This window comes from Tyto alba, unplaced genomic scaffold, assembly GCF_018691265.1.
Source record: "Tyto alba isolate M040663 unplaced genomic scaffold, T.alba_DEE_v4.0 Super-Scaffold_33, whole genome shotgun sequence".
Classification (NCBI taxonomy): domain Eukaryota; kingdom Metazoa; phylum Chordata; class Aves; order Strigiformes; family Tytonidae; genus Tyto; species Tyto alba.
In genome coordinates, this window is record NW_024881308.1 from 14,166,918 (window position 1) to 14,179,438 (window position 12,521).

At 52.3% G+C, this 12,521-nt stretch overlaps 1 protein-coding gene across 2 annotated transcripts in view; it reads right to left on the minus strand.

The window, feature by feature from the left end:
• Window positions 1-12,521, minus strand: part of LAMA5 (laminin subunit alpha 5) — a 104,031-nt gene that overhangs the window by 32,173 nt on the left and 59,337 nt on the right. For both annotated transcript variants that reach the window (XM_042801065.1, XM_042801064.1), the window contains exons 8-21: window positions 12,143-12,261; window positions 11,251-11,341; window positions 10,391-10,525; window positions 9,861-9,923; window positions 8,387-8,527; window positions 7,893-8,030; window positions 7,510-7,644; window positions 6,892-7,026; window positions 2,571-2,708; window positions 2,342-2,394; window positions 2,051-2,150; window positions 1,497-1,549; window positions 979-1,084; window positions 173-272 (exon numbers count right to left, since the gene is read on the minus strand). In XM_042801065.1, the coding sequence (XP_042656999.1) occupies window positions 173-272; window positions 979-1,084; window positions 1,497-1,549; window positions 2,051-2,150; window positions 2,342-2,394; window positions 2,571-2,708; window positions 6,892-7,026; window positions 7,510-7,644; window positions 7,893-8,030; window positions 8,387-8,527; window positions 9,861-9,923; window positions 10,391-10,525; window positions 11,251-11,341; window positions 12,143-12,261 (1,507 nt within the window). The remainder of the gene's footprint in view (window positions 1-172; window positions 273-978; window positions 1,085-1,496; window positions 1,550-2,050; window positions 2,151-2,341; window positions 2,395-2,570; window positions 2,709-6,891; window positions 7,027-7,509; window positions 7,645-7,892; window positions 8,031-8,386; window positions 8,528-9,860; window positions 9,924-10,390; window positions 10,526-11,250; window positions 11,342-12,142; window positions 12,262-12,521) is intronic.

The window sequence follows — 12,521 nt, forward strand, 5'->3', positions numbered from 1 at the left end:
TGCTGGGCGACCTGGAGGCAGAGGCAAGAGGACACCTCCGCCAGGCATGTGACTGATGTGGCAGCAGCCCAGCCGATGAGGTCCCCAACCCCACGGTGGCAGAGGACACCACCCCGCAGGGAGTGAAGGGGAGGCAGAGCACTCCAAGGTGCGTCTCTAGCTAGAGGCTTACTGGGTGCAGGTGGGGCCACGTGTGCTCTGCCGGCAGCGACAGGCTCCGCTCCGCTCCTCGCAGGATGGCCCCAGGGACCCGCCGACATCGCACCGGCAGCCTGCGGGCAGGAAGCGCCTGTTTACATTCCCCCCCCCCAACTAATGAGCTCCCGGTCACTAATCAAAGGCGTGCCCCAGCAGGCGGGAGGGCTGGGGCCGCTATTTTTATTCCATTGTATCCGTTTTCATATTGGCCCCGGCCCCACTTGGATCAGCTCCCCTTCCACCTCAGCACCGAGCTATTTCCAGACGGCTGATGGCTGCGGGAGAAACAAGGTCTGCAAACCCTCATGGCTGGGTGCCACAGCCCCGCTGCCAGCAGCAGCCTTGCTCCCTCTTCCCAACCCTGCCAGGACCGTGTGGGCCGGCTGAGAGCGGCCGGATCCGCTCCTTTACCTCCTCCCATGGGCATGATGGAGAGCAGCCAACCCCACATGTCCATGCCCACCTGCTCCCAACAGGAGGAAGGGGTACAGCAGCAAGGACACGGCCAGTGGTTAAAACACCTATCTTTCTAGGCTTTGTTACTCCCCAGCCTGACAGACCTGTGTACAATGGTGGCAAAACCATGAACTCGGGTGTCCAGATCCACAGCAACACCCAAGCCCCTGCTCTGGGTCATGCTATGATCAAAAGCAGAGGTGGGACATCTGCCGCTCCTTCTCTCCAAGTCCAACAGCCAGGTGGTATTTGCAGAGCTGCTTGCTCCAGGGTCAGCTCTTGTGGCCCCTCTCATTCACCCGACACATCACCAAGGGGGCTTACCTTGGCAGCCAAAGTAATTTGCGTTCTCCATGTTGAAGTAGCCATCTTTGCATGCCGAGCAGAACTGGCCGCAGATGTTTGGTTTGCAGAAACACTGCCCGTCGCTCTAGGAGAGAGCAGGCATGGAAGCTCATTCCCTCCCATTGCTCCTCACGGCTAAACTATTTCTCAGTTATTTGGGCTCTAGTCTGAGACACTGGAGAAACATTTTGCATTTCATGCTTTACACGGCTTCCTGTGCGTGGGTGGGCCAGATAAGGGCCAGATAAGTTAAATTACCCAACAATGCAGGCAAACAAAAATCCAGGCATCCTGGGCCAGACCCAGAAATATTTAGGTGCCTAATTTATGACAGGTCTTAATCCTATGTTCTCATACAAACCCAGATTGTAGTGCAACCTTTGAGAGCTCAGTGTTGGGACAGGCCTCTCCAGCAGCTGCTGGGATAGACGGAGCTGAAACACTCCCAACACAGCACACACCCGGAGATGCCTGGGAGCAGAGAGGAACAAACCCACCTGCTGGCACTCTGCGATTCTGCTGATGGTGCCCTTGGTATCACACTTGCAGCCTGGAGAGAGGGAGATGAACAAGAAAGCCAGAAGATCAATCAGCCCCCAAGATGAAGACTGATGGGGGACAGTACCCACCACACCAGAGGACACTGGCTGGGCTAAAAGGAGCTGGGAAATGGTCAAGTAGAGGGTAGTGTTGCACAAGAGCTGACGTTTCATTTTGGACAGTTACTGTTGAGGACACAACTACCAAAGACATTTGCTTTTTCTGCTCATTTGGCCATGAAAAATTAAGTCTGCAACATCTGCAGGGAGGGCTGAGAATGGCACAATTCATTGCATGAGCCCTGTATTTCATACCAAGTAAAAACTCCAGGCTCCAGCCTGTGACAGTTACCCAGACCACTCCAGCTTTGACATGTCACTTCAGGGTGAAGATGAAAGGAAGGGCATCCCTTCCATCCAGCAATGATGGTCCCCACTGGCTTGGGTTTGGGTCTTACACCGTTACAGCATGAAGGGGACTCTTTGGGGCTGTGCAAATGCCATTTCCTTACTCAAGCAGCCGTAGGGGTTCTCTGGAGTCAGGTTCCAGTATAAAGGCTTGCATCTGTCACAAGCTGGGCCTTCAACGTATGCCCGACATGAGCAGGAGCCCTGGGGAAAGGGAGGGGGAGAAAAGAGCAGGTAAGAATTAGCAGCACGGCAGCTGAACGTGGTGTCTGCTACCCTCACGTGGGTAATGGCTGCTCTCAGGCTGTGCTTAAGCAAGGACTTGGCCCAAAGTGAGAAAAAGGGGATCACGCAAAAATGACCTGCAGGGGTTGGTGGGTTTATTTGATACTCACCGGGGCCAGCGAGGGATCTGCAGTCACCAACCCTGCTGGGTTACAGGAGCCCACTAGAAAAGAGGCACAAGGAGAGATTCAATAAAGAGATAGCTCACACCCTGGCTGTTCCTAAAGGAGGTTATTTCTTCCCTTGCGAAGCTCTTGAGGGATGATAAGCCTGTTTATACCAGCACCACACCACTATGTCCCAAGACACCAGAGTCCCTCCCCATCAAGAAGGGGGTACCTTCACAGTGTGGAAATCCATAGGCGCCCGGCAGGCAGCTGTCACAGCGCAGCCCCGTCACTTTGGGCCGGCAGCTGCACTGCCCCGTCTCCTGGTCGCAGGTGCTGTGCAGAGAGCCCTCTCGGGAGCACTGGCAAGCTGCAAAAGAGGGGAGAGCAAGTGCTGGAGCTGCAGGGCACAGGGACTCCTGCATTCAAGGCGTCCCACCAGCAACCTCTTTTGTCTGCCTGACCTTCACCACCATCACAGCAGCCAGAAATACGGGTTATAAATAACATGCACGCTCATTCTTTGCTTTTGGTTGAAAGCACCCCCTCTTTCAACAAAAACAATAGAAGCTGCAATGTTTATCACACATTTTCATATACATTTATGTGTATTTCTGGAGGCTGGGAGAAGCTTTGTTCGAGGAAAACGGGAATATGTGAACTCATCTGCAAAAGGTCAGCAGCCAGCGACACCTCAGACCCTACAAAAGCCCATTTGCACCTGAACACCCAAGAGCAGCATTTGGCCATCAGGGTCTGCCCTGTGGATGTTGTAAGTGGGCAGCAGACCTGCAAGTGCCGGGCCAGCAATATGGCTTTGGCATTGCCAGCAGCCAAGGACAAGGGCAGGGCAGTGGCTCTGTGGCTCCCTGCGTGACCTGCCTCCTGCGAACACACATAGAGATCCTGCTGCCCTATCACACGAAGGTCAGCGAGCTGCCGGGGAGCTGCCCATGCCCTCCTTGCCCAGCCAGCTCTCTGCAAATCCCTGCCAAAACGGGATGTTTTAGGCTGACACCCTCAGACTGGCTAACTGCAAAACATTGTTCATAAAACAACAGATTAAAAAAAAAAAAAAAATGAAATCAGGTTCTCCTCTTCTTTCCTTGCTGTGACTCCTCTACAGCTCTGAAATTTGGACACTGCTTTATGAGACAAAAAAAAAAAAAGACTACTGAACTCCTGTGAGACCATTTCATCTATGTCTCCAGCCTCTTCAAAGGCATATTGCCGGCATCAGCATTTGTGAGCAGTGCTCGGCCAGCTGGCTGCGGCTCAGGCGTCTACATTTAGTATGGTGCAAGAGGGTGATGATGCTCTTTTGTTGTTTCAGGGAAACTGTAGCACAGATTATTTTTTAATGAGCAGTAAATTCTTGCTAGGAGACATAAGAGTACATCTGGCTTCCAGTCGGACAGCCGGCGCGACGGAGGGAGATGGGGACACGGCCCAGAGCTGGGGAGGGACATTCAGCGTATGTGGGGCCACAGGCACCTGCCACAGGCATTGCTCAGCCCTGGCACCAGCAGCTCTGCTCCAGGAGCAATGCTGTGCCCAGGGAAGTGGAAAGAATCATAGAACAATTCAGGTTAGAAAAGACCTTTAAGATCATCAAATCCCACCATAAACCTCGCACTGCCAAGTCTACCACTAAACCGTGTCCCTAAGAGCCACACTGACATGTCTTTTAAATACCTCCAGGGATGGCAACAAACCCACTTCCCTGGGCAGCCTGTCCCAGTGCTTGACAACCCTTTTGGTGAAGAAATGTCTCCTAATATCTAATCTAAGCCTTCCCTGGCTCAACTTGAGGCCAATTTCTTGTCCATCAGTTGTTACTTGGGAGATGAGATCAACACCCACCTCGCTACAACCTCCTTTCAGGTAGTTGTAGAGAGTGAGAAGATCTCCCCTCAGCCTCCTTTTCTCCAGATTAAACACCCCCAGTTCCCTCAGCTGCTCCTCACAAGTCTTGTCCTCCAGACCCTTCACCAGCTTCATTGCCCCTTTGGACACGCTCCAGCATCTCAATGTCTGTCTTGGAGTGAGGGGACCAAAACTGAACACAGTATTCAAGGTGCAGCCTCACCAGTGCTGAGTACAGGGGGACAATCACTTTGCTAGTCCTGCTGGCCACACTACTTCTGACACAAGCCAGGATGCTGTTGGCCTTCTTGGCCACCTGGGCACACTGTTGGCTCATATCCAACCGGCTGTCAAGCAACACCCCCGGGTCCTTTTCCACCGGGCAGCTTTCCAGCCACTCTGCCCCAAGCCGGTAGCGTTGCGTGGGGTTGTTGTGACCCAAGTGCAGGACCCAACACTCAGCCTTGTTGAACTTCATACAGTTGGCCTTGGCCCATCGATCCAGACTGTCCAGATCCCTCTCTATAGCCTTTCTACCCTCAAGCACATCAAAACTCCCACCCAACTTGGTATTGCCTGCAAACTTACTGAGGGTGCACTCAATCCTCCTGTCTAGATAAATCGGTAAAGTTATTAAATAGAACTGGCCCCAATACTGAGCCCTGGGGAACACCACTTGTGACTGGCCACCAACTGGTTTTAACTCCATTCACCACAAACTCTTTGGGCCTGGTCAGCCAGACAGTTTTTGACCCAGTGAAGAAGATACCCATCCAAGCCATGAGCAGCCAGTTTCTCCAGCAGAATGCTGTGGGAAACGGTGTCAAAGGCTTTACTAAGGTCCGTGTAGACAACACCCACAGCCTTTCCCTCATCCACTAAGTAGGCCACCTTGTCGTAAAAGGAGATCGGTTTAGTCAATCAGGACCTGCCTTTCATAACCCGTGATGACTGGGCCCGATCACCCGATCGTTCTGTACCTGCCACATGACAGCACTCAAGACGATCTGCTCCATAACCCTCCCCAGAACCAACACGAGGCTGAGAGGCCCGCAGTCCCCTGGATCCTCCTTCAGACCCTTCTTGTAGATGGGCATCGCATTTCCTAATTTCTAGTCAACTGGGACCTCCTCGATTAGCCAGGACTGCTGACAAATCATGAAAGTGGCTTATTGAGCACTTCCACCAGCTCCCTCAGCACCCTTGGGTGGATCCCATCTGGCCCCGTAGACTTGTGTGTGTCTAAGTGGTGTAGCAGGTCACTAACAATTTCCCCTTGGCTGACAGGGGCGTCATTCTGCTCCCCGTTCCTGTCTTCCAGCTCAGGGTCTGGGTACCCAGAGAACAACTGGTCTTACTATTAAAGACTGAGGAGAAGAAGGCATTAAGTACCTCAGCCTCTTCCCCATCCTGTGGCACTATGTTTTGCCCTGTACTAAATAAAGGGCAAACCAAATAAAGGCTGGAGATTCTCCCTTAGCCCTTCTTTTGTTGCTAATGTATTTACAGAAAAATTTTTTATTGTCTTTTACGGCAGTAGTCAAATTAAGTTCTAGCTGGCCTTTGGCGCTTCTAATTTGCTCCCTGCATAACCTCACGACATCCTTGTAGTCCTCCTGAGTGGCCTGCCCCTTCTTCCAAAGGTCATAAACCCTCCTTTTTTTCCTGAGTTCTAGCTAAATCTCTGTTCCACCATGCCAGTCTTCTTCCTTACTGGCTTGTCTTTCAGCACACGGGGACGGCCTGCTCCTGCGCCTTTCAGAATTCCTTCTTAAAGAATGGCCAGCCTACCTGGACTCCCGTGCCCTTCAGAACTGCCTCCCACGGGACTCTGTCAACTTGGCTCCTACACAGGCTAAAGCCTGCCCTCTGGAAGTCCAAAGTAGAACTTCTGCTGACCCACTGACCCTCCTCCTTAGTTCTTCAAGAACTGAAAACTCTATCATTTCATAATGCAAAACTCTCACCATGACAACAAACACCTTGAAGTTGGGACTGACATGAAACCCCAAATCCTGATCCTCATTGTTCACCCTGTTGTACAACCGTACTCCTGCTGGTTTCAGCACAGTTGCTTTTCCTGTGCATTGGCATGAACCAAAGTGGAGTAAACCCTGAAGAGCCTGGATGTGTCACGTGAGCCACATCCGAGCATCTCTTATCACCAGGGTATAATCTGAACATGTGGTTTGAGACTTTGCTTACCCCACTCAGAGCCCTGCTCTCTCTGGCTGCCGGCACTCAAGCCTGAGGACAGGCAGATGCAATTCAGCACATGTTTTACATGCATCTGCACACAATGCTTTTGGAGAGAGAGTCCAAACCACAGCTGCTCCCCAAGTCATACTCGGTAGGTCTGCTTCTTAATTGGTTGCTGGATTAGAGGCCATATATCCAGACTGGCTTTTATTTCTAAACTCAAGCTCCTGCTGTTAGTGACAGAGAATGAACTGGGGGAGACAAACTGCACGGCCTTGGGAGAAGCATTTCTTTGGGATGTTTACTCACTATAGAGCATGCCAGTCAGATGAGATAGCCAGGTGAACTGTGCACAGGCAAACTGCTGCAAAAGCCAACTATATTCATATACAACCCTAGGAGACAGGTTATGGGAAGGAAAACCATTACAAAGCCAGTAGCAGCAGCTATTGCCTTCCCTCCCCTGAGCGCCGACGGTGGTTACTCACGTGTGCAGCTGGGGTACCCATAGAAGCCCATGGCACACTGGTTGCAGGTGTGTCCTGCAAAATTCACGTGGCATCGGCACTGGCCAGCTGGGCTGCAGTTGTTGTCCACCGCACCCCGGGAATCGCAGGAGCAAGCTGTAAGAGCAAGACTCTCAATAATCTGATGAAACACGCGATCTGTGGCCAACCGCTGCTGTCATTCAGCCCCACAGGAATTAGCCATTTCCATGAGAACTAAATTAATTTCTTAATCCTTTGGAAAGACAGGCAGTATTTTCAGCTAGAGTCATGGCCACATCAGGAAAATGCCGCTGAGGGGTTTTAACGGCCCATTCAATGCTCCTCAGCAGTTTAGTAGATTAATGCACTAAAAAGACAGACAAAAAAAGGCATAAACTGAGACACCAGGTCGCAGCAGGGTTGTGATGAGGAAGTGCGACCAATAAAAACTGCTTTGTCTTCTAGGCTTTGACATGATCCATAGCCTCTGGAACAAGCCTGCCAAATTCACAGTGGAAATGACATGGGTTTTGATTTTGAGAAACACCAGCCTTGCAAAAATAGGCATGTTTTTCAGAAGGTGACAGACCAGCAGGAACTGAACGCTAACATCCTTACCGTAGCAGTGGGGGTAGGAGTGGTGCCCAGGACTGCATTGCTCGCACCGCGGCCCAGCAAACTCGGGTCTGCAGAAACACCTCCCGACAGAGTCGCAGCCTCCCGGCAGCGTCCCGACCGCGCTGCAGCCGCATACTGCAACACAGACAACCCGTTTGCCCTGTGCTGGGAGCACGAGGCAAAGCTCATGGCAATACGTTTTTTTTTCTGAGGTTCTGAGGGCATTTAGGTGCTGCTCTATGGGTTCAGACTGTCAATCTCTGCCCACTGCGTGTATCCACCAAAACGCCCACAAAACCACTTCCTAGTCCTCCCTCAAAACCCTGCCAGAAGACTCTGGTTTGTGCGTACCCACCCAGGCCCACGGCGGGACAGATACGCACGTTGGCACAGAGGGTAGTTGAAGTAGCCGGGAGCACACTGGTTACACAAGTGCCCTTCAAATCCTGTTCGACACAGACACTGCCCTGTCTCGCTGTCACAGGTGCCATCGTACTGCCCGGGGCCGGAGCACTGGCAGGCTGGAAAGCAATAAGGGCATTAGTAAATAAACAGCTTCTTCGTCTTTCCCCTTCCTAGGAAAGGAACGTGAGTCTTCTGGGGTAGAAATGCTGTTGAACCCATGGGGGACACAGCTGAGAGTAAGCATGCCTGGCCCATAGCTCACATCCATAGGGAATTTCTGAAAAGCCACCATTAGGCTAGGAGGATGCTGGAGGGTCAGGGCTGGGTGGAAAATACCAGCAAAAGTCATGGGAATTTGTTGCTTGGAAGTGGGGCTGGAGAATTCCTCCTCCCCAGCGCGAGTGGAGGACGGGGAGAGGCACGCTCCTTCCCAGCAGGGAGAGCTTGGGGCTGCTGACCCCGAGTCACTCACGCTGGCAGCTGGGCCCATAGTGGCCTGGGGAGCACTGGTCGCAGTGTGTTCCCTGGAAGTTGGGTTTGCACACGCACATCCCCACCCGAGGGTCTTTGCGACAGGCGTTGCCTTCTGTCCCACCGGCGTAGCAATCGCAGTCTGGAGTGGGGACACACAACAAGCAACACCACACGTGGCTGTCAGTCGATCCCTGCTGCTGGGCAGAGGTCCCACGGACAGGGAAGGAGCTGCCGTGAGAGGCAACAGCTTAAGCATTTGCCTCCTACTACTTTCCTACCAGAGGTAAATGTTTTAACCAAACCCTGCACAAGTGACCTGTATGCCTGGCTTGTGCGGTCGCAGGGTGATTTGGAGGCCTCAGCATCACCCACGTGTGCAAGGTGCTGGACGGGCAGCAGGGCAATGCACAGGGCAGACAAATGCTGTTTGCAAAAGCCCAGAGGGCCGATTTGGTGCAGCACTGCCCAAGAGCTGTGTGAGAATAAGCAAAAGGGTCAGGGTGGGGTTTGGGTTTTCTCTCTGGTCACTCCATGCTCAGCTGTGTCTGAGATTTCCCGCTACCAGGGCAGGCGGGTGGTCCAGGTCAGCAGTGCTGAGGCCCTCGGCCAGCCCTGCCTTCATCACCAGCAGTGGTGTGGGGTGTTGGGCTGGGAGAGGCGAGGGCAAAAATCATCCAAGAACCAGAAGGAGGGGGAGGTGGGGAAATGAGAAGGGAAGTGAGAAATTCCAGATCAGGAAAGAAAAACCTGTCTGGAAGATACAGAGTTTAAAATATCAGAAGGAAGGAAAAGGTTATCTGGAGTGCACTGGGGAGCATGAGACAGGGGAGAACTTAGTGGGAAAAGAGACAAGAAAAATCACAAGGTTGGAGATGGACAGAGAGAACTGAGAATGAGAGAGGAGGGAGGTGGAGGGGAGCAGGGATGAGGGCATGGGTGAGCTTTCAGAACAACAAAGGAAGCAACACAGAGCAAGCAGCTGCCTGTGCAAGCTTCCCAGGCGCCCGCAGCAGCACTACCTGCAGCTTTGTGCAGAGGGGGCCATCGGCACAGACCCACCCTCAAACGCAGGGCGTGCAGGTGCAGCAGAAGGACAGGTTTGTATCTGAACCCAAACACTGAGATTTGGAAGAATCCAGCTTGGGTTCTAGTTCAGCCAGAGCCCCTCCGTGATCTTAGCGGGGAGTTCCTTACGGGGAGGCCAGAAGGGACAGCCCCACATGGCGTGGACCCCAGAAAAAGCACATAATCACATGGTCACCATGGGCTAGAGTTTCCCTGTCTATAAAAGCGACACCATAAAACTTCTTTTCACCCACCCCTCAGCTGCCTCCTCTCTCAGAATCACTCTGTGTCAGGGCTGCCTCTTACAATGTATGTGCCCAGTAAGGTGAAGACCTTATCTTGCATTGGATGGTGAAAAATAGTAGCACGGTGATTGCCAAAGCATCAAGGAAAATTGCACTGCTTACTTATTATCTGTCCTGCAGGGAGCACTTGTTCTCCAGTATCGTTGTGAGCGAAAGCTGGAACGGCTACACAAAAAGATATTGCACAGGTCATCACACATGCTCAAAGAAATCCCGTTGGGATGTCAAGGGGTTGACAGTCCCAAAGCTGAACAGGCTGAATGAAAACGTGGAACATGGTAAAAAGGGCAAACATCCCACTAAACAAAGGTCCATTACAGCCATTTTTAGCCTGGGCTCTGGAAAGATGTCTTTCACAGAACGTTAGAGATGAGACCCCAGCCAAATGGGAAGCTCCCGTTGACTCCAGAGAGCTGGGTTCAGCCCAGTTCAGCTCTGCTCCAGCTTCTACCCAAGCCAAACGTGGGCTTGTCCCCACCTGCAAGAACTCTTCCTGGGACAGGAGTGCCGTGTGGCATGAGGAAAAGGCACCTGGAGATCGGTCACAACTGGAGCTGTTGGCCCCTCCTGCACCCGCTGGGTCTGTGGGGTCCCAGACCTGATGACTCCACAGTCCCACCCCCCCCACTTACGGTAGCAGTGGGGGAAGTTGAGGTACCCCTCGGCGCAGGCATCGCAGTGCTCCCCGGTGTAATTGGGTTTGCAGTAACAGCGGCCAGTGAGGTCCTCACAGGTGCCATCAGTGAAGTCAGACTCGCAGTTACAGCCTGCGGGGACAGACAAGCCAGCAGCGGTTGTCACTGCCCGAGACCCTCGCTGGCCATGAGCACCACAGAGGCATCACTGCGATACCGAGCCTCTGTAAGAGACTCAAATGAAAAGTGAGATTTTGCCTCCTCAAAAGCAGCCCGGTTTAGAGGAACTGCTGCCACTGTGCTTGTCCCGCTGTGTGGTCCCAAGTAAAGCAGCACAGCCCTGACTTGCTCCTCCATGAGACCCCCATTGCCCCAGAGAGGTGGCAGTGGCACACTGCCATGAGGACACGGTGCAGAACAGCCAATGTATCACAGCTCCCAGACTGAGCTGGGCTCCCCAGCAAAACAGATACAACGCACAGCTGCCTAGAAATCCCTGTCTTAGGGCACGGAGACCGACGGTCTGCAATTGCCAGCTGAAAAAGCACAGAGATGACAGCTAAGACTGGATTTCCCTGCAGGCACAGAAAGAGGGAGAACACATTTTTAGCTCATTCCAGCCTTGGAACATGCCACCACTTCTGATTTCACGGATGCTGCAGACAACTGTCTGCATGCACACAAACATTTCCATGGGCAATACAAGCTGCAGCAGGAACCACCCACGTGGTCCCATTTCTTATGGTGCTGGACTCCCTACACCAGAAAAATCTCACAGCCCAACCTTCTAGACCACCCTCCCGAGCGTCACCAAGTCCAGGAGGGCATCTACGACCTGCAGAAGAGATCACACTCACGATAGCAAATGTATGGAGAGTCGATCAGGTGGTCAGGGGACCGATAGTATCCTGGGATGCACCTCTCGCAATTAATGCCGGTGGTGTGATGCTGAAAGACAGCGGGTTAGAGGGGCATCAGTTCCTCTGCCCACAGGATTTATGTTCATCTGCCAGATTTACTAACAGCTTCAGGGTGTGGAGGAAGCAACTGAGGAGTGTCAGTACACAAAAGACCTAAATCCGCTCAAAATTCCACATACACCAATTTGAAACCAAAGCATTTCCTGCAAACTGTATCCTTCCATAAATGTAGTATAAGTTTCAGGTTCAGATCTGACCTTGAGTCCATTTCACTTGTTTCAGATGGTAAAATGTCCTGACCACTTTGTGTTAGGAGGATGGGAGCAATCTGTTTCCTCCCAGCAAGAAAGCACAGCTAAAAGTTTCATGCCACTGCATGAATTAACCAGCTCACAGACACCTTGAGAGCGGAAGAGCTACTTTCCCACTTTCACTGGGAACTTCAGAGACTGAGGAGACTGGCATTCTGGAGGTCAGAGCGAGATCCAGAGAGATGGCAGCACCTGAGCACTGCAACCCAGGCAGGGACTTCCCAATGTGCTCAGCTCCAGCCTGTCCCTCCCCATGCACAGTGCTTCAGCACACCTAACACTAAAGCATCAGAAAGGTAATGGTACTACCCAGGGGACAGCTAGGAACCCAAGTGCTGTTTTCATTACTGGTGTGCAGTCCTTTAATCTATGGCAAAGAGACTACATTTCCAGGCAGAGACCTAATTAAGATAACAGCGGGTGTGTGAGAGGGTCGGTGGAGCTGCCAGCAAGGCCGACAGCAGAAACAAGCACAAAAATCTGCAACAGCCTTTTCCACTGGAGCTCTTCAGGCCTACCTGACAGTCAATGCAAACACCTCCCCCTTCAAACTTGTCTTCGCGACTTCTGCTGGCTTTGTGGCGATCCACCTCTGGGTCATAGTAACAGTCATAGGCGTGGCCGTTGCAATTGCAAGCTGAAAATGCAAAGAGATGTAAGCTGAGCCACCAGTCCACGGAGATCCTTCAGTCACCAGCTGGATCTCAAGATATGAACTCTTCCTCACGGGTTTGACACTGGACGGGTTAACTTTTCAATAAGGAAAGATGCTTGAATGCACCTGGGCGATTACATGATCACCCAAGCTCCCAGAAGTCTCCCAGTCTGAAAGTGCAAAAGCAGCAACTCTCTCACAAAATCTAGTCTGCAACTAGAAAAATGCAGTAGGCACAAAAT